At 39.8% G+C, this 22,422-nt stretch overlaps 1 protein-coding gene across 2 annotated transcripts in view; it reads right to left on the bottom strand.

Moving 5' to 3' along the window:
- The window catches only part of Snx7 (sorting nexin 7), an 86,523-nt gene that overhangs the window by 16,100 nt on the left and 48,001 nt on the right, over positions 1 to 22,422 (bottom strand). Inside the window, exon 8 of one of the 2 annotated variants that reach the window (XM_028752194.1) lies at positions 3,059 to 3,211. The exons of the other annotated variant lie outside the window; for it this stretch is intronic. Within the exon in view, the coding sequence (XP_028608027.1) occupies positions 3,059 to 3,211 (153 nt within the window). The remainder of the gene's footprint in view (positions 1 to 3,058; positions 3,212 to 22,422) is intronic. 2 annotated transcript variants of the gene reach the window in all.

A 22,422-nucleotide genomic window follows, 5' to 3' on the forward strand; every position in this document is an offset into this window, starting at 1 on the left:
CTTTCTTTCTTTCTTTCTTTCTTTCTTTCTTTCTTTCTTTCTTTCTTTCTTTTCATCAAGCCTAGAGTCACTCTAAAGCTACCCTGAAATAAAGTCCAAGAAGGTACCCAATGCTCATGTGTAAGAGGAGGTAGGATAGCTGAGTAGAGTCAGTGATGCTAAAATAAAGCTTTCATAAGAATGCACTCTCCTAATCCACTGACTATTTCTCTCAAGGATCAACAATCTTTGAAGCTTTCTCCATCACTACAAGCATCGAGAATATTCAAACACAACAACAAAAAATCCACTCACTTAATTTCACATGCCATATTACACTGTTTCAATATCCCTGTCACATTACCACAGTAGCAAGAATTGGTTTATGTGTTGTTGTACAATCATGTCCTGTTCCATATTGCTTCAGTCAAGGTCACAGCACCCACATGATGGCATTCCCATAATACCCCATCTCCTAGTGATATCCTTGTCATCTTAGTTTCTGTAAGCACACTTCACAATGTTCTCAGAGCAGTGAAATTGCCTGCACACACACTGTGCAGACCAGTCCCCTACGAATACAGAGGCATGCTGGTAATATCCAAGCTGGGTAAGCTTTCATGAAAGAAAATGATGGAGTAACATTTTATATCCATTCTTTAGCCAGAGTCAAATGTCTCCCAGAGTCAGGAATCCACGTATGACATTTTAGAATGGCAATGTTAGTCTGACTCAGACTCACTCTGCATATGTGTAATCTCATTTCCCTCTGTCATTTTGATATTTAAATTTGAAGTTATACAAGCTGTGATCATTTCCCTTCCTACAAGTAAATCCAAAGGCAGATGTGTGAACTCTATTTTATCTTTTGCAGTAGGAATAGACCCTTTGGGGATTTATCTATGTGAATACTGAAGAAAAGGAGACATTTCTTTGATAATATGATTAAATTAAATAGGGGACAGAAAGATCATGAAAACCTTCATTTTTCAGTGTGTCTGAGAGAGTCTGAAGTTAACAGATGACAACACACTCCTATTCTTTAGGCTCTTGCAGCTTTTCTACTAATGAAGACTTCTTGATCACTCAAAGGTGCAAAATTCCTTATTTTGCCTTGGTGGACTGATGTGTCAGATATGTTAAAATTTATCACTGAGGAAACAACAAAGGATATCTGGGACAGGGTCTTTTTAAGTTACAATAACAAAATCAATTGTTCTTCAAAACAACACATCCAATATGCAGTATACAAGATGTATCTTCAGTAACAGAAATACAGTTCACTTTGGGGCAGAGTTAGAAACACAACACATTGATGAGAACTGTCATGAACAGTGACCAGGCATGTTAGAGTTAATTTAACTGTTTTCAAGGAAGTGATACTTGTGTATAAACCAAGTTTTAGCAGGAGAATAACATGAATACACATTTATGTAAAATGTTGTGCCAAATCCCAAACATTTTAGTCAGTTTCAACTGAATTCATAAGAACATTCACCCTCACATTTTTTTTTTTAAAGCTCAATCTCAAGCCCAGTGTGGTGGCACACACCTTTAACCCCAGCATTCTGGAGGCAGAGGCAGAGGCAAGCAGATGTCTATGAATTCATGGTCAGTCTGGTTTACGTAGCAAGTTCCAGGTCAGCCAGGGTTATACAGCAAGACTCCTTCTCAAAATAAAAGCAAATAAAGGAAAGAAAACCCAACCAAGCAAAAGAATCCAGACCTAGAAAAGTCATCAGGAATTACATTAAAAAATGGATTGTATCTGTCATTTAATTTTAATATCTTAATGTATTTATGCTTAATAATAATAAACATGTATATCACATATTCTCATTTCCAAGGCATTTCCTTTTTTTTCTGTTTTTAATTGTGTGTGTGTGTGTGTGTGTGTGTGTGTGTACTCACAGAAGAAGGCATTGGATGTCTTGGAGCTGGAACGACTGTCAGTCAGCTGTGTGTGGCATGACATAGCTGCTGAGGCCAAACTCAGGTTCTCTGCAGGAAAAGGGCACGCTCCCAGCTGCTGTGCACCTGTCCATCTCTACAAGGCATGCTCATTGTCGCTTCTCAGCTGACTGTCACTAAGATGCCATAATGTAAATATGCCCAGGCTGGACCACAAAGGAGGAGTAATGATCACTACAGATTTAAACAGTTGTGATACTGACACTTTACGTAGATAAAAGGACTTCATTAAGGAGAAGTGTTTTAGATCATTCAAACCTGAGGTTTACAGACATGTTGAGCTGATGGATTATTTAAAGGGCATGAATGCAGGATCAACAGTAAGGGGAGAGAATGAGCATCATCAGATGAAAACGCATCAGCCTTCTTAGAAGGAATGATGAAATTAAGCTGATAGTATGTTCATCAGCCTAGTCTTTATCTCAACACAGGCTCCGCTTCTTCCTCCAACACAGCTAAATGGTTTGAACATGTCCCTCACTTCTTTGTTCTTCTCCATGAGGTTTTGGTACCTGGATTTTGATTTCTCACAACTTCAAGTAGAGATGTCTAATTCAACATTCAGATTTCAGCCTCAACCTATTCTCTGAGGGTCACCGCATCTCTTTTATATTAGGTTAGATTCCCTGCAATGTATTTCTATACTAGAACATGAATCACTGTTTTTTGGATGCCTTGTTTTAACTGTTTCCTATCCTGAGTATCCCTCTATGAAAAATGGACTGTCAAACATGCTGTGCTCTCTCTTCAGGGTTACTGCATAATGCTTGGTTAAAAGTAAATGCACATTTCATTCTTATTTTATGGAAATGTCCATATGAGATAGACATAGAAAAGGGGAAATTCTTTATAAGATAAAATTCTTTCTAAGATAAAATTTTTTATAAGGTAGACATAGAAAAGCGGACAGTCAGAAACATCTGATCCTATTTTGAGGACTGCAAATCCTCCCAGAACAATCAATAGAGGGGAGAAAACAGACCAGAACAGAGTCACCAAGGAGGCTTCGGACTCTGACATCGGACTCTTTTCCTGACTCCACAGAGCAGGTGGACAGTCAAGGGTGTATCACGTAACCAGGAAGTGCTTCCAAGAACCACGGGCCTACCTGCTCATAGTAGCGGATGTTCTCCTCTGCGGTGACTGTAAACGCAGACCTGAGGTCATTCTGCATGTTCTGCTTCCACCGTTCCCAGTCTGCTTTGAGAGCATTATTAGCACATTCCACTTTATCTTCAAGTTTTCCGATTTCCTCTGTAAGCTGAAGACACCACAGAGAAAGGTAAGTCGATGGCTGTGGTCTGGCCATGTGGAGAATTCACTGAGTCCATGTAGTCTGACCATTGTATTAAGAAAGGTTAAGAATAGCTCCTCCTGTTTCCGGTGTGGAAGTCAAAAGTGCTGACCATGCACAGCAGTTACAAGTGGAAAGCACACGGCATTCCCTAGGTCCTGCTGCACGGTTCTAGAGTCTGCCACATGAACGCTTCAGTTTGGATAAGATCTCAAACCCTATGCTTCAATTTCACTATTTGCAAAACAAAGAAAATTGAATAGCACACATCTGGAAAAGAATACTATTATCAGTCACAGTTCCCAATTTAAATCCTTTTTTTTTTTTTTTTTTTTTTTTGCCAGAAGCTAAATTAACTACATGCATAGCCACAGAGATTGTTTTCAAATATGCTGGCCCAGGGGATTAACTTCTACAGTTTTGCTTCTTAGTTTGGGGTTACTATTTCTGCGATGATACACTATGACCAAAAAGCAAATTGGGGAGGAAAGGGCTTATTTGGCTTACACTTTCACACTGTAGTCCATCACTGAAGGATGTCAGAACAGTCATTTAAACAGTGCAGGAGCCTGGAGGCAAGAACTGATGCAGAGGCCCTGGCTGCTTACTGGTTTGCTCCTCATGGCTTGCTCAGCCTGCTCTCTTACAGAACCCTGGACCACTAGCTGGGCTGGGCCCTCACATGCCAATCACTAATTAAAAATGCCTTTCAGCTGAATTTCATGTCAAGTTGAAATAAAACTATGAGCACACTGAACACAAGCAAGCTCACAATCTCAACATGTCTACCCTCCAGTCCTTCCTCCATTACATAGGCTTAGTGGAATATTTACATCCTTCTCCTCATCGGCTTGAAACTTGAGCACACTGTCCACTGTTTTACTCTTTAGATTTAGCACATTGAGACATATTTCACATATGTATGTGTTTGTTAATATACTCAGAATAATTTATTAAGTGTCTCATCTGCACCAGGCATACCTCTGGGGCTGTAAGATTCAGCACTGAAGATATAAGACAAACATTCTCGATTTTCCTAGAGTTTATTCTCTCTTGGGGAGAGACAGACTATGTGCAAAATAAATAAAATATGAACCATCAACTAGTAATAAAAGCTCCAGTAGAAAAATGAATCCCAATGCTAGAGAGAAAATGTTAGGCTACTGAAATTTTAGACACAGTGACCAAAGAAAATCTAAGTAAGAAAATACCGTTAGAATTGAGAGTGAAACATGGGGTTCTCTTGGTTACAGCTGTCTGGGCAGAGGGCATGGGTAAGACATGGACCTGGAGGTGGACACATGGCTGGCATCACTTGAGCAAGAGGCTGGGTGGATTTAAAAAGCAGAGGAAGCTGCTTGAGGGGATGAGAGAAGTAGCAGGATGCTCTCATAGCTATGTAGTCCATAGAAGGGCTCTGGAGTTTCCTGAAACAGAGTTAAGCCAAGGTACACGAGCAGGAATGACATCTGTCTCAGATTAATGACACATCTTTTTCATGTTTCAAAAGGGATGTTATACACTGACATCATTTGTGGTCAGACTGACTTATAAAGGGACATCATTTCAGAAGCATTTCTTTCAAAGAAATGACTATGTGAAAATGTTTAAAGTGTGAAAAGCCAGTAAAAAATATTTTTACTGATGCTTGAATTAACTTTTTCTGTTAATAGGAAATTTATTTCTGTGTTTGTGATTTTACACTTTATTTTCCTAAAGAGTAGATTTTACACACACACACACACACACACACACACACACACACACACCCACACCCCTGAGTTTGCATGTAGACAATACTATATCCCCAATGGGATATTAACATTATTTAGTGGTAGGACTCCTGGAGTGTTTTCTTGTTTGCTTTCCTAGGTAGAACTATCTCAAGGATGTCATGAATAACTCTGTGAGTCACTGTGTTCTTTTAGGAAGAATGTCTAACAGAGTGCTAACTGAAGGGCTAATAATGACAGGCGGTGGGTGCTAACAGCTAGAGCCTGAAGTAAAGTTGTTAAAAGACCAAACTCAGGCACAATCCATGCTGGCCTTACTCTTCCCAGCTGCAGAGCCATACAGATTTTAAACAAATATTTAGGGATCAGAGGTTGGCCCAGCAACTGTGACCATACTCTATTCTACTTAGCTTTGCAGTCTATACAGTTCTAGATACTTTCATGGAATGGCTGGCTTGAGGTATCCAGAAACTGACTTCAGGAAACACAGTATTTCACTTATATTTTGTCTTCCTGCATTTGCTGTTAAAGTTAAAATGTTACTACTGTTATAACCAATTTACAAAAATTGCCATTTGTCAGTCTGTACGGTGCTGCATTAAAACCCTTTAAACAGAGATGGGTTGATGATGGTCCATTTCTATCCAAGGGATGCTGCAGTTATAAGGAGAAGTTGTCTTCTGACCTCAGGGACAAAGTCAGGTGTCTCTCTGTGTAGCATCAGGACTAAGAGGTTAGGAGTGGGTTTGACTTCAGGCTGAGTCCAGCTACTACCTTTTATAAGATATGTGATACTGTAAGGCTCCTGGTTGAAATCGTAACTCCTCCATCCATAAGATAGACAAAAATAGTAGCATTCATTTAGTAGGGATTTTAAAACAGCGCACGAAATGCAAACCACTGACTTACATAGTGTCTGACAATTCGCCTGTTAGATGTTTGTCCTTGACCATCACTACCAAGAATATCACACCATTAGCATTGGCTGCTACAGTGGACAGACATCCTGTCCTCTTCTGGTACCTTGGTCTCTAGCACTGTTTAGTTCTTCTGTCAATGCCTGGGTCCTACTTCAGGCACTAGTGCTGTTTCTAACTCTGTCATTACTCGTGTGGAGGATGACACATATGCTTTGAATAACAATGATCAATCCTTGATGTTTTCCTTGCTGCATTTTGTTGTTGTCATTGTTCTTGATGAGTTCATTATTTCAGTTGGAAAAAGGGAAAATGAGAATATGTCTGCACAATGAATAATCTTCTTGTGATCTTAATTCAAAAGAACATTGCTTAATAAGAAGCACAAGACACCCAAGTAAAAGACTGTTATGTGCTGCATCATGCTAATGCCCTATGAAAGCATAACGTAATAAGATGCTCTTCCCCTAAGTTGCTCAGTGGACTTCGAATTTCTGACTTCCTTTTTTTTTTTGAGACTGGGTTTTAATGTTATCTATGCTGGCTTCAAACTCAGTACAAAGCAGAGGATGCTCTTGAATTCTTGATCTGCCCACTGCCTTCACTTCCTTTCTGTATCCTCACACCTGGCTTATACAATTTTGAGGATCTAACACAGGGCTTTGTGCCTTCTAGGCAAGCACTCTACAAACTGAGGTACAATCCCAGCCCCTTATTACTTGCTTTATTACAAAGACTATGTATTCCGAGTCTGCCATCTGTCTGAATTCTGACAGAACATGGATGTTCAACAAAAGTTAACAAATTTAAGAAAATAGAATGTGTTAGAGACCCATAAGACCAAGGAAACCCCTCCAGTGTCCTCATCTAATGGGCACTAACAAATAGCAGGCTCTGCTAGCTGTAACCACTTAGAATTCATTTAATATTCTCGGTTGCAAAATAGTGCAGAAAAGGCTGGGTAGAGAGAACTGAATATTTTTCAAATTTTTCTTCTCACAAACACTTGCAGTAATTGGTCCTCTGTCAGGAGAAGCCTTAAAAAGCTAGCAATTACCTGCAAAATGTTCTAAGACCAAAAAAAAAAAAGTACTAATAGAATATTGGAAGGTAATGAGAAAAGGTTTATATTTAATAGTAAAGCTATTGGGTAACTTCTAGTTTCAGTTTTGCTCAGCTAGAAATTAGCCATGGAGTTAAATGAAACTCATTAATACTAGGAGATAAAACAAGATCTTCTAACAGTTCATACCTATTGCAATAGTAACAATAACACTAATGGACAATTACTACATCTATGCCATTGGCTATCATTTTAAGCTTTATGCTTTGCATATATTATCACATTTAATCTGCATAAACATACTGTAAATTTGGTTTTATTAGCTTTCTATTAGAAGCTGGAAGCCTGGGAGAAAGGACTAACAAAGACTACAGTGACCTATGACATAACAGGGTTTCAAATCAAAATCTGCCACGTATGTGTTCTTTGTAACGCCAAGAGCATATGACCATGAGTTGGCCTAGCTTGCCTATCATGGTCAAAGGTGAACTAATTTTGCTCTCATTCTCAAAGTTTGTCATTTATAAAGATACACATATTCAGAATAATGCATAGCCAAGAGCTATGAATAAAAAAAGAACATAATTCATCTTTCATGGAGGGAAGTGTTCAAATGAATTTGAAGATACAGGATAGAAGGTTAATTCTGCTTGCAGGTCAGGTGCTATGTTGACTATTTATTCCCAGGGCCTCAGACCTAGATGAGGACCCAGCACGAGCACGAGCACAGACATTATTATAGTGAGACAAGGAAGGGAGAGACGGTGGCAGAGTTCGGAGTAGACAAGGAGAAAGGTAAGAGATGCAGTAGGAAAAGTAGACAGAAGACTTGAAGGTAAAATGGACGCAAGTGGAATGGATTCTGGAGGGGTAAAGGCTTTTGTCCAGAACAGGCAAGACTGTGCGTTGAACAGAATAGACACGGTGGCTGAAAGAGACAGGAGGGAGGAGAGAAGACAGGAGAACAGTGGGTTGTAAATAAGAGCTCAGAAAATTATTAAGCAAAAGAACAAGGAAGGTGTGGCTTGCTCTCATTCATTCAGCTACCCACTCACCCACTCTGTGGTATTCACCCAGTATGCATGTAGGCTGCACAAGGTGCTAAAAGATGAGGAGTAGAAGTAGTCCTCATAAATCCCCTGCTGACAGGAGTAATACAAAGCAATAGGTTACAGACGATGTGAGTGGGGAACAGTTCCTGTGAAGTGCACGACAAGTACAGGCACACCCTTACTCAGGAGCTTCAGCAGAAACTAGGGTGGCTCCTCATTGCTGGGACCTAGAATAAGAGCCGCAGAGGGGTGGATGAGCAGAGGGGTGGCTCTGGAATTTCAAGGAACATTGCTGGGGAAGTTTGTAGTAACAAAGAGTTCCTGAAAGAGCTCAACCAAGATTCCTGTGATTCCAGGGGAACATAGAGACTGATCGCGAGAAGGCAGAAGGAGGGATGTCTAGGTACAGCCACGAGGAGAAAAGTCCAAGTGACTTATAATATGAAATGGAAGTGCAGGTGCAGTGGGGTAAGACACAAGGCAAGGTGATAGTAGTAAGGTGGTCCTTTTCCCAAACTACCCCTCTGGCCCGAGTGTCACAGTGTTGAGTAGTTATTAAAAATCCATTCATTTACAAAAGGATGTTAAGTTGGTAAGGCAAGAGAGCTCAAGATATGAAACCTCAAGACTACACTGATCGTTTGAAACTTCCGGACTGCCTCTGCCCGGGTATGTACTAATGTTGGTGGTCTTGTCAAGCTGGCAAGTGACAGGTTGTGTGAACAGCCATCTTGATTGTATTTCAGCAGAGCCAAATATGTAAGTGGTAAAATAACAGAACTTAGGAAAGGGGATAAACAACATGGAGACCACTCAGAGAAGGGCTTTGCATGGCGGAGCAGCAGACACACAGCTTCACTCTAAAGAGACATCTCTCCCTCACAGAAAAGCTATTATTTGGATGGGAACCATCCCCCAGAGATCCATGAGATAAGACTGCTGCCTGTTCAAGTGCTACTAGTAAGTGGTGGAACCTTGGGGTAGGGGACTAATGAGAAGTTAAGTCAATGGAGACACACCCTTGGGGCAGATATGGGACCTCTGTCCCTGCTGTTTCTCACCTTCCTTCTCCACTGCCATAAGGTGAGCAGCCCTCCCCAGGACATGGAGTTCTGTCTCACTATAGTCCCAAAGCAAAAAGGCCACATGACTATGGCTAGAAGTTTCTGGAGGTATGTTGGAAAACTGGCGACCACCCACGGTTGTTCACTTTATATTTTCATTCTTGAATGCTGTTTTAATTTCTTCTAGAATTAACAACAACATACACACAGTGCTAGAACTCATTTGCACATTATCAAAACACTGGTTCTATAAAATAAATGCTCATATCATTACAATTCACAAGTAGACAAAACTGGTTCTATTTGTTGATTGTAACCTTCTCTGAAATAATCGTTTGTTTTGAATTGTTACAATATCCATGTTTTATCAAAATTGTAAACATTTTACTTTTTCTAAGTAATTTCAACAATATTCACATTTAATGAAACAGAATCATTAAATCCGGTAAACCTATGATAGAATCAAACTAATTTCAGAAATGTAAAAAGTTCAGGAAACCTTCTATGCATAGTAGCTAGATTATAGGAAACATGATGTAAGAGTAGCTTTAATTTTGTCTATTCAAAGTTCCCAAAGAAGCCCACCATGGTGGTACGTACCTGTAATCTCAGCACTGTTAGGTTCAAGCAGTACCCCTCCCCTACAAATGGCAGTGCTGCTGTCAGTGTCTTAGATGAAGGCCTGGATCTATCCCAGACAGACTCTTACTAGATAAATAGAAACGCTGTTTCTGTCTCTAGGAAAGCTACTACTTCCCTTATCTACTCCAATTGTCAAGTACCTTGGGCAAGGGCATTAGCTCTGGGTTAAGCCTAACAGCCTATGAGAAATCAAAAGTCCTCAGGCTGCTCTACTGTCCCCTACCTCCCTCGCCACCTTTCTCATAAAACTGGCAAGGCTTTCCCCACTCATTGCTGTCCTCTATTCTCTGAGGAAGCCTGACAGTTTGCTCTCCCAACAAACATTTCTTTCTAACCATACAAGTAGTCTATCTAGTTCATAGGCTTCACTGAGTCCTTCCCTTATAGGTGCTGATAGACTTGATACAGGAGGACTGACACAAGTTTCAAGTGTCCCTGAATTACACAGTGAGTTCAAGGATACTGTGAGCTACACCGTGAGACCTGCTCTCATACCAAAACAGAATGAAACTGCAAAGAAAAATGTGTGTGTGTGTGTGTGTGTGTGTGTGTGTGTGTGTGTTTAGAGAATTCAGAAACAGCTCATTTAATCAACTTAAAGGAAGCATATAAGGGGCTGGAGAGATAGCTCAGTAGTTGATAGCAACGGCTACTCTTCCAAAGGACCTGGGTTTGATTTCCAGAACCCATATGGCAGTTCACAACCTTCTATAACTCCAGTATTAGGGGATCCCAGACCCTCTTCTGGTCCCTGGGAACTCCAGGTCACATATAGTTAGTACATAGGTGTATATTTGGGAAAGCATCCATACACATAAAATATTTAAAAAAGAAAAGCATATATACTGAAAAATATTGTAATGGTCTCTATTAATTTAGTTAATAAATACATTATACAATGATCAGGCACATGGTAGAAGTAGTAAGAAATAAAACCAATACAATAACCACGAAGTTTCTTGAGGCACATGAGACACACTATTCAAATAGAATTCTTAAATCTTGGAGTTCTTTGTACTGGGGTAATAAAGTGGAATTAAACTGCATTTTTCACTCAAAAATACTTTTTTTTTCTGACAGAAGAATATGAACAAACTGCGTCAAACTTGGAACATACTTTCTGACAATTATTATTCATAAAAAAGCAAAACTAAAGTCTGGTGATGCCAGAGAATAGACAAAGTCACAGAGAAAAATTAAATGAAATATAGACTCTAAGATAATTCAACCACCTTTTATCACCGTATTACCAATTAAGGGTTTACCTGATGACTAAATTTAGTTATTTATTGATGATGTAAGAGGAAGCCATAATGGAGAAAATAAAACATGCTTGAGATTTGTGTTCTATCCCATCATTTGCAAGAGTCCCGGGTGAAGCTGGAAAGTGCCTTCACTACCTTGTTGGATTGGTCATTACTGTTTGCTTTTTTCAATCAGCCTAAGATTGTCTGGAGGATTATTCTACAATTCTAATGACTAAGGAAGAACTGCTCCCCCAGACCCCAGTGCAATATTGTCTTCCTGCTCATCATGGTATAAGGTATGTGTGTCATACAGGACAGTAGAGCAAAGAAAGTGGATGAATCCTAGCACATTAGTCATGTTTCCTAAAACACAACGCTGGCCTCCCCTTTGCACGGCCTCATGGGAGCATTTTCACAACTGTGGTCCATGACATTGTTTTATCAGTTATTAATGTTACAGCACTTTGTCTCCCAAGCCTCTAAGCACCCTGAGTCCTTTTTCCTTAAACCTCAAACCCTAATTTGAAGTGAAACTAACTCAGAAGTCTACAGAATCTGAATACCTTCCACTGATGACTTTTATAACTTTTGATTCTCTGTTACTTCTCTGTTACTTTTTAAAAAAGGTTTACAAACCACATAACCATGTAAGTACAACTAACAGCTATAGCTCTTTTATCCATGCTCCTTTATAACATGTTTGCTGCTAAAATGCAGGCGCTTACTCTCTTTAATACAAGGGATTAAAAATTGGTTTTAGCATAAAATGTTCATTCCCATACAGATCTTTATTTTAAAGTGCCTACTGCGGGTTAGGCATAGGTCCACCCACATCAGGGGATCAAGAACAAGTGTAAGGAACGGTTCTTGTCACTGGGAGTCAGCTTTCTAGGAGAGACTTAGTATCCACATTATACCTTTGCTTCCCATAGTTATTCAGTATGGCTCCAAATTGCCATGTGATGAAATTAAAAAACATGAAAACACAAGTAAGTAGTAAACAATCAAAGGTAATCACACTCAGATGGGATGACATCATTACCATAATGCTCCTTCATGTTCAGGGTTCTCCCATGGGTGAGGGAGAAAGGTGTGTGTGTGCTGGCCGGGTGGAGCACTTGTCTCATTGATAATACCTCCACCCTTGAAGACCTTCGCTTGGTTATGGGACTGACAATCTTCATTAACTGTCAACTTCACTTGGCTGAGTTGCTTAGCATGTTAACAAGGTAGCTTTGCTTCACCCTCCCAAGTTTTGTCTAAAATTTAAAATTGCATAGTCATGCAAGAAAGACCAATGATTTTAAAGCACAGGGTTCTCAGGTTCTAAGTGTCCAGTCCTGCCTAAGAACTTCACAGGGTACATTTCCTAATCTATAATCTGTAAAATAAGAAAGCAGCACTCACTCCACAGGATCTTATAGAATATTCTAGCAACATGGAACCCAGGCTTTTTTTTTCTTCTAACTTTTTAGTGTGTGTGTGTATGTGTCTATGTGTATGTGTGTGTCTATGTGTGTGTGTGTGTGTGTGTGTGTATTTCAAACCATGCATCCCAAACCTACTCATCTCCCCCTAAACATGTCAACTGGCATCAGTCCAGACCAGGGACATTTACCTGTTCTTTGGTGGTTAACAGACCCCTGCTGCTGCAGGCTAATGCACAAACCCAGACATAGACCCTAGTGACAGCACAGGCTAGGACCCCACCACTGTCTCAGGTAGCATCATCACAGGCTATCACATCAAGCTGTTCCTCACTACACAAGTTAGTGTTAGAGACACACTGAAGAGACCTTTAAAAGTACATCCTCTGGGTATTGAGATCAGAACTTGTAGAGGCTGAACCACTGTTTACTTGGGCCTGCAAATGTCCAGTGTGTAACTTACAAAGCAAGATGAAAGCTTCCACTTGCCCTTTTCTGAAATGGAAACTTACAGGTTCTTTGGAAAGTCAGTTGTGTTGGATAGTGTTTTGCTGGGACAAACACGTGAAGGAATATTTTTCCTGAAGTGGACACAGGGGAAATGTTAAGGCAGACTCATGAAGAAACATTTTGTTGAAGCAGACACAGGAGAAAGGATGTCAGCTGAGACAGATGCATGTGCTGAGGCAAGACCCGTGGAGGACACATGATGTTTGGAGGGATATAAAAAGGGATTCAACAGCAGTTGGATGCTGAGCTTGGCTTGCTGGTACAGATAGCTGTGCAATGCTTGTTGTTCTCACATCTTTGCTAATCTTTGAGTCTTTGCTGATCTTCCCTTCACTGAGAGAGGAACAGCTGAGAACTTCTCCTTAGGTTTCTGCAGGTCCCTCCTGCTGACTAGTGCTGGGGCCTGGCTGTCTCTTCTAGGTTGGGCCACTGCTGCTGTTAACCTGACTCTACCGAACAGGACTGCTGATATATCTGTGAAGTGTTTGTTACTGGATGGAGTGGCTGCTGTTGACCTGTGAACTGAACTGCCGATTTCCAGACAACACAGATGGAACTGCTCCAAAGAACCATTTGTAAACAGGTCCACTTCCCCTGTATCCTTTCTTTTCCACTACCTTTGGTGGATGGTGGATTAAAAGGGAGGTTAAAGCCATTCAAAATTAAGATCATTCAAAATTAAGCTTTGAAAGAAATTAAAGTTACACTTTTCTTTCAGTTATTTTCTTCTGCGGACATCTTAGATTGAGTAGAGACACTCATGTGAAATTTAAAACCCAGAGTTTTCACTGGCTGGCTAAGAGCACTTGTTGCAAAAACACAGGGGCCAGGGTTCAGATCTCAGCATGCATATAAAAAGCAGGGTGTGGTCAGACAAGCATACATGCACATATGTCTGCATATATGTATGCATATACCTAGTGCAAGTTCTAATAAATACAGAATTAGAAAAACAAATGAGTGAAGCTGGAAAGCTTTTAAGAAAAGCAAAGCTTGCATTAGACACTGGTGTGTCAGAGGTTTACTGGGGAATGCATTCTGGATCCTTTACATGACAGAAATTAAACTGTTCTGACAACAGAAAAACCTTGAACTATATACAACATTAAACCACGTGTCAGAAGAACATGTGTTTCCTGAGTTCTATACTTAATAAATAATTCATATACTTCAGCATTATAATTCTAGAGGAGTTAATTGCCGTGACTGACAACAGTGCTGTCATAACATTTGTTATATAAATTTGAGTAGATGGGCCAGTGAGATGGCTCCTCAGGAAAGCACTTGGTACAGGGGCTAGTAACCTAAACTCAGTCCTCATGAACCACATGGTGTAAAAAAAAGAATCTATTCACTTAGGGTGTCCTCTAAACCACAGGTGAATTACACGTGTATATTAGCATTGCTGAGGGGCAAGGGGACAGAGAGAGAGAGAGAGAGAGAGAGAGAGAGAGAGAGAGAGAGAGAGACAGAGAGAGAGACAGAGAGGCAGACAGAGAAAAAAGACATAGAGAGACAGAGAAAGAGACATAGAGAGAGACAAAGAGGGAAGGCTTCCCTATCCTTTACTTCCATGGCTTAACTTTCTTCAATACCTGTAGTCAATCATTGTTAAAACAATAATATTCTTCTGCCTGCTCTTGGGACTTTTTTCCTTGCCTTGTCTAGCCACAACATGAGAGTTTTTGCCTTGTCTTACTGTATCTTGTTTTGTTGTATTTGGTTGTTGTCTCTTGGAAGCCTGCCCTTTTCTGAAGGGAAATGAAAAAGTTATGGATTTTGGAGAGAGTGTTGGTGGAGAGGAGTTTGGAGGAGTGGAGGGTGGGGAAACTCTGGTCAAGATGTAATGTACAAGATAAGAATATATTTTCAATAAAAAAGGAAAAATAATAATGTAGGGAAAATTATACCTGCTTCTCAGAGAGAGAAGCATTGCTGTTGACTATTTAATCATTAAACCTTTAACCACTGATTCCTGATTTTATAATGACTAATATTAAAAGTAAACATCTCTTATCATCTCTGTATCACAGACTTACAGACACGCTAACATGGATTAGGAAAGCCCATGAGGTTTCAACACTACACAAAGAACTACAGGTAACTAAGGAATACTGAGGATGGATAGTCTTTTGTTTATCCATTAACGAAAGGGTAACCCTGAAACCATACATACAAGTAACATTATACAATATACAAACTGAGCACATTGTATTTAGGAATATGTGTACACACACACACACACACACACACACACACACACACACACGCGCACGCAGAAATAGAGAGAGAGAGAGAGAGAGAGAGAGAGAGATATGCTCTTTCACTCTCCCTACCTCCTTGCATCCCTCCCTCCCTCTTTTCCTCCATTCTTGTCCCCCTCCCTTTCTTCCTTCATTCATCCTCTCCCCACAGTTGTCATCTCAAGATATGAGCTCTCAGCTACTGCTCCAGTGCCATGTATGCCTGCCTGCTGCCAGATGCTCTACCGTGATGGTCATGGCGTCTTCTCATACTAATAGAAAAGTAACTAAGACACATGGGAATCATTGTTTTGAATGAAAATGGCTCAAAAGTATTTATTTTAGAACCAGGGACAACACAAATATTTTCTGTTGCTAATAAGCACTTCTTTATTTTATGTGTACGTTCCTTTCTTAACATAAGCTCTACCATGGGGCCACATTCCCTTTGAGCTACAACCTTCAGTCCAATGTGGTCAGCGAGTGAGGGTAGATCCATTTCTTTAGCTTCCCTTGATTCTCAAGGGAATTAATTAGAATAGAAATTGTAAAGGAAAATTATTTATAGTAGTGGGAAAACTATGAGTAAAAGAACCCAGCATCTCTGACCATGCCTGTGACAGTCTTACAACTCAGGGACAAGCATGACACAAAACTTCAAAGCTCTGGAAACTTCCTAAAAAGTTTGTCCTCTGCTGGGGAGGGAACAACACTGGAACAATTCGCTTCCTGTCTCCGTCCTCAGCACAATGGTTCTGATACATTTTGACTTACACTATCTCCTTCTGTTATATCGGAAGATAGGAAAGTGTAGATTGAAGGATTAATCTTGGGAGAAGTGAATGCCTGCCTAGCTTCCCTATTATTTCTCTAAGAATTTTTTAATACTTGAAATTACCATAAAAACTTAAAATGTGAATGATCCTATCCATAAAAGCACAGAATACCAAATTTTCAATAAAATAATATAAGAATTATTATTCTCACTCAAAGTACCTCTGTTTTCTTTTCTAAATGACTTCTCTATGATTTCCTTTTATGGAAAAGGAAAAGCCCAGCCACTCAATTTATTCAAATGTTAAAACTTTCTCTTCACAATAAGACAAGCTTAGGAAATTATCATTTGGAAAAGTTCTTGAGAATAACATATCTAAATAAAAAGATTTAGATTGCCACTCTATCAGAAGACAATAGATAACTCAAAAATTAAATTCTTATCTGACAGCTACCTCTCCTTAACAAGCACTAATTAAATTGCAGGAGAGAGAGAGAAGAGGGCTCTTAACAATAAAATTGTATTATTTTCTGATTCATAAGAGAGGTAAGATGTGTCTGAAGAAATTAAATGCTTGATTATACAATGCTGTTCAGGCACACACGTGGTTGCTAAGTAGTACCTTTCTTAACATACTTTATAATTCACACTGTTCTCAAGTAGAAACCTCTCTCCTTGAAAGCTACTGCAGATTTATTATCCAAATGTAATGTGTTCAATAGTACACAATAGATTCTTTAAAAATGACAACTTGAGTCTGGAAACACCCACAAATGCTGTTGCTGAATCACTGTTGAAGCCAGCATCTCCATCGGCATTAGCATCCTTCAGATAGTAGTCATGGCTTCTTGGTACACTGTAGGCACAGAAAGCCAATTACTTAAATAGCACTATTCTAGGAAATGCTGAGGTCCCCCAACCTTGAATCTTCTGCACAGGCAAACACAGCAAACATGCACAGAGTCGACATTAAGAGTTCTTCTCTTTCTAAGGTGTCCAGCAGTCCATTTATAAAACCCTTTTAAAAAATCAACTTCTGCCAAGACTTCAGGTTCTCTAACCTCTGATGGGGTAGATGAACTTGCTGGTGTTGTACAGGACAGCTCACAGTACTGCATGGATGGAGGAATGTCCATTTTCATTTAGCCTAATCAGAACTTTTAGTATTATGACATTTGCTGTTTAAGAAAGAGGCTGACTACACGATGAGAGAAGTATAGATAAATAAACATAAGTTTAAAATGTACATGTATTGAATGGTATGGTCAACGGTATTTAGATGATAGAGTGCACGGGACAGGTCTGGATGTATTTCCCAAAGAGCCACACAGTGAATGCTTAGTCTCCACCATTGAAAATCAGTAGAATTTTTCAGGTATTACATCACTGGAGATATGCCCAAATCTGAACTTTGGGATGCCCATCTCTTCCTTGTTCTATTTCCATGGCACATGAGGCAAGCAGCATGCTGTGCCAAGTTACTGCCATGATGTAATGACTCACCAGAGGCCCTAAAATAAAACAACAAGGCCTACTGACATCTGACTGGAAGTTCTAAGACTGTGACCCCCAAACAAACCTTTCTTCCTTAAATGCCATGTAACTTGGGTATTTTGTCACAGTGATGGGAAACCAGTATAACAGGAAAAAAAAATCTGGTGATTGATTGTCATGGTAACTTTGCTTTGGTATTACATATAAATTATACTTCAATTAAGCAAATTCCCTTGATGTTTCTTTAGACATCCATCACCCCTATTTGAATCATTATCAGAGCTAATGTTTCATGAGAATGACTTCTCTTTGATTAAATCAGTTGTTAAAATTGTGGAACATTCCAAAGCAGAACTATCCCATAGGCCACCCACCCTACAGGGAGTAATGCTGCACTCTGAACCACACAGTGTGGTAGCAGTGACCACATGAGACTAAGGCAATGCAGCTAGTGAAAGTGAGGAATCTGAGTTTTGTATTTAATTTTAATTTACTCAATTTTTATGTAAATGGCACCTGTTTCTTGTATGCCATATTGGACAGTACAGTTCTGAAAGGTCATGAGTACCTTTATTCAATAATATATATGTTCAGGTCAGTAAGAAGGGAGTCCATCCCAAAAGGATCCTCAAAGAGCAATGCTTTTATTAGCTTCCTAAAAAGCCTCAGGTATTATTGAGTATCTCACTTACCTCACTCTGTATGATAGAAGAATATTTTGAAAGAGATATCAGTCTGAATCAAACTCTAGTAAGAATATTTTCAGGTCTGTATAGTAGTTTATATTCTAATACCTGAATTATGAGGTAATTTGCAGAAAGAGTAAGCTTGCTGATTGCTACTTGTTGCAGGTTCCCAGAGCACAAGGTCTTAAAGGAGTTGCATTTAAAGTAGGAAACTGAGGGAATGGCTTGGTCAGGGAAAGTGTTTGCCAGACATGTTAAAAGCTAGGCATGGCAGTGTACTTAAGTGATGCCATCACTGAGTTGATATATTCCTGGCTCAATGGCCCATCAGCCTAGCCAAATCAGGGAGCCTGAGAGTCAAGTGAGAGCCTCTCAAACAATCTAGGTGGGTGGCTTCCAAGAAATGAAATCTGATGTTCATCTCTGATCTCCACATAAATGCACAAGCACATTAACTCTCACATAAACACACACACACACACACACACACACACACAAAGTTAAACATAAAATACCCCGCAGGCATATTTCATAGGACAGCATCAAAATCACTAGAGAAAATATTATTAGGCCATAGGCTGCTCTGGCAAATCTGGATGGTTATTTAAAAATAGATATAGGTGATTGATAGATGAATTGAGGAACAACTAGATATGTAGAAGACAGATAGTTCAATTAAAACCTACAGATTTTAGTTTGAAGCAATTCTGAGTACCTCAAATATTCAACCATAAAAAGTAGCCTTAACTATGGAAATCAGTGTGGCAATAACTCAGTAAGATGGCTATCTAACAAGCTGAGAAAGTTTCATTTTTAAATTATTATTATTATTATACTTACTTACTTACTTACTTACTTACTTACTTTACATCCTATTCACTGCTCACCTTCCAGTCAGCCCCTTCCACAATCCTTCCCCTATCACCCCTCCCCATCCTGACATATCACTTCTCTGTGGGGCTAGGTGCATCTTCTCCCACTGAGGCCTGACAAGTCAGCCCAGCTAGAAGAACCTATCCCATGTACAGACAACATGAAAGTTTCATTTTGAAGATGCTCTCTACATTATTTCTGAACGACAAAAAAGAAAAGGAGTGGTTCTCTAGAGAAGCTTGGTAAACCCCTTCATCAGTGACTAAAGAGGGCATCATCATCAATAAGATACATACAGTACCATATACTGCCAAACAGGAGTTGATGCGATGGTCACAGAATTACTTGAGTGAAATCTCACATACTAATAATTATAATATAATTAAGATGAAATATCCAGTAAGTAAATACTTAGGCTTCTACAAAACACGTGCCCCGTGGTCTTTGAAGGTCTGATGATTATGAAGGTTAAGGAAAGAAGGGATTATTTCAGGAGGAGGAGGGGGAAGTGGAGGAGGAGGAAGAGGAGGAGGAACAGGGAAAGGAAGAGGAAGAGGAGGAGGAACAGGGAAAGGAGGAGGAAGAGGAGGTGAAGGAACAGGGAAAGGAGGAGGAGGAGGAGGGAGAAGAGGAGGAGGAGGAAGAAGAAGAGAAGGAACAGAGAAAGGAGGAGGAAGAGGAGGTGGAGGAACAGGGAAAGAAGGAGGAGGAGGAGAGGAGAAGGAGGACAAGGAGGAGGAGGAGTCTTCTAGGTGCTGTTGGCAGCAGTTGTGAACTATGGGAAACTTTGCATGGCATCGCAACATTAGATGCTCGGAATAGATCAATGGGAACCTACTGATATTTCCAAGAATCTCATGGCTATGGGGGAGAATGTTCATAAGACACAATTATTCTGGGGTCACGACTATAAGGTTCAACCCTTTTTCTTCAATGATTCAAGGAGAAAAATCAAAGAGCTGCACTTAGAAATGTTGGGAAAATCTGTCACCTTGAGATACAAAAGGCTTCTGTTTTCCTGACTTAACACAGCGCAAAGGTGACACATGGGATTGAGGTCAAACTCCAAGGCCTGCAGAGTATGTTACTTCCTCTTCCTGCCAGAGCTATCAGTCCTGCCTCTGTCTTACTCTCTAGCTTCAAGTGCTTTAGCCAAGGTCCTGAAACCTGCCGAGCCTGCTCCCTTCGGAGAGTCATGGATCCTACCTTTTTAAATACCGAATGTTGTGCATTTTGAACCCAAAGTCTCCTGTCTACTTATCTCCTCTTAATGTTGCCTTCCAAGACACACGCACTTATCACTATAGTTTCTTATCAAATCACCTTGCTTTATTGTCTTCAAAGTACAAATATTTATCTAAAATTACAACAGCCATTCAGTATTTTGTTCTACTTGTTCTCAAGGCCTTTCTGGTAGATTATATGTTTCTTAGGACAGAAATGTTCTCAGAAATGTCCTTATTTGCTGTGGATTATACTCCACATATGCCTGAACATTAAATGTATGTGTATGTAACTATATCTATTAACTGAGTTTCTAGACCTCAATTTTCTGCATATAAAAATGGGATTTGAGGCTAGAGAGGTGGTTCAGCAGTTAACAGCACTTGCTACTCTTGTATAGGATGAGAATTTGGTACCCAATCTGTTCAGGAAGGTCAAAAACATCTGTAACTCCAGATCCAGGGGATCCAATGCCCTTTTCTGGTTTCTAAGAGCACCTACATTCATCTGAACAGACCCACACATGGACAGTCCCATATACACGTAATTAAAAAAAATAGAATAATTCTTAAAACAGGTGTGTGGATATGGCTAGTGTCTACCTCATAGGAATCTCCACTGGATGTTGGAAGCAAAAGATTAACACAGTGCTTGGTATACAATATGCAACCAAAAGACACTGAACATGGTTACAAAAGGAAAGTACCAGTTTGGGCCTAGGACATATTCTGTATTCTTTTCTAAGAATATGTATGTACACCATGTGAATATCTTGTTCCCAAGGAGGCCAGAAGAGAATTTCAAATCCCCTAGAATTTGAATTACATGCAGTTGTGAGATGCCAAGTGAATGTGGGGAACTGAACCCGGGTCCTCTGCAGGAGTCCATTAGCTCCTAACCACTGAGCCCTCTCTTTAGCCCTCTACTGTATATTTTAAAACTTGGATGGTGATGTGTCCATGAATTTCTCCCCAGTTGCTTTTCCAGCTCATGATTCGGTAGAAAGAAAGGCTTACTACCAAAGGCCTGGAAATTAATAATAAATCAAGATGCACTTACTATAAAGATAACTTAACTATGCTAGCAAACAAACAAAAGCTATTAGCAATTTTCTTCCTTTGAGATATTTCTCACCACATGAAGCACAAATCAAACCTTGAACTTACGTGTTTCCTTAGCTAGCCTCACCAGTGGTAGGTCAATGAGTATATTTTACTATACTCAACTTGGTATCATTCCTTAAAAGTTTGTAGTACTAATAAATAATAAAGTGGTTCATAGTTCAAATGAGGTTTGTGAGGATATTATTATGCATTATCTAATATTTCACAGGCTTGTACTTACTGTAACTTAGCAAATGTTCGTTGACCAAAGTTGTAGGTTTAAAAAAACGAATTCTTCAAAACTAAACTTTCTTTCAAGGAAGCATTATTTCTGGGTGTTCACAGATGAAGAATGGCTAATGTCTAATTAAGGTTACAAGTTAAGGGTGAGTGAATCAAAGCCCTCTGCAGGCTCTGGCTCCCTGGGTGTTATTGCTGCAAGGATAATCAAATATTTATTGCGTGTCCAAGCAAAGCTGGAAGTGAAAGAGATATGGAAGACAGATCCTCAGGGCACATTCTTTATTAACAAAATGTTTAAATTATATAAAAAAAATGGAATCTCTGCTGAATGTCTGGATAAGACAGCTGTTTAAACTATTATTCTCATGGCAAGAGGATCCCACAAAGAAAATCACAAATCCAAATACCAGAAAGAGAAGGTTGTTTTAAATACTGGGAAAAGAAAGAGGCTAGAATTTCCAACTTCTCTTTTTACTTACCCATCTGTTACTTCTCCTGGTATAGTGAAGACAGGCAAGGGAAAGAGGTCTGGAGAAAGGCAGACCTTAAGCTCTTCCCTAAGAAAATGAGCTAGAATAACAACAACAACAACAACAACAACAACTCCAGTATGTGCTGGCCTTCATCCTCGTCCTGCCCTCTCCCACCACAGACACACAGAGGCCACTGGAACGCTATCAGCCACCAGAGTAATAAATAGCTACTTCTCTACAGAACTTCACTGGCAGTGTCTTAGAAGTTCTTTTCTTTTCTATTCTTTTCTTTTTTCTTTTTTTCTCTTTTCTTTCCTCCCTCCCTCCCTCCCTCCCTCCCTCCCTCCCTCTCTCTCTCTCTCTCTCTCTCTCTCTCTCTCTCTCTTTCCCTCCCTCCCTCCCTCCCTCC

The sequence above is a fragment of the Grammomys surdaster genome, unplaced genomic scaffold (assembly GCF_004785775.1).
Source record: "Grammomys surdaster isolate TR1022 unplaced genomic scaffold, NIH_TR_1.0 125881, whole genome shotgun sequence".
Taxonomy (NCBI): Eukaryota; Metazoa; Chordata; class Mammalia; order Rodentia; family Muridae; genus Grammomys; species Grammomys surdaster.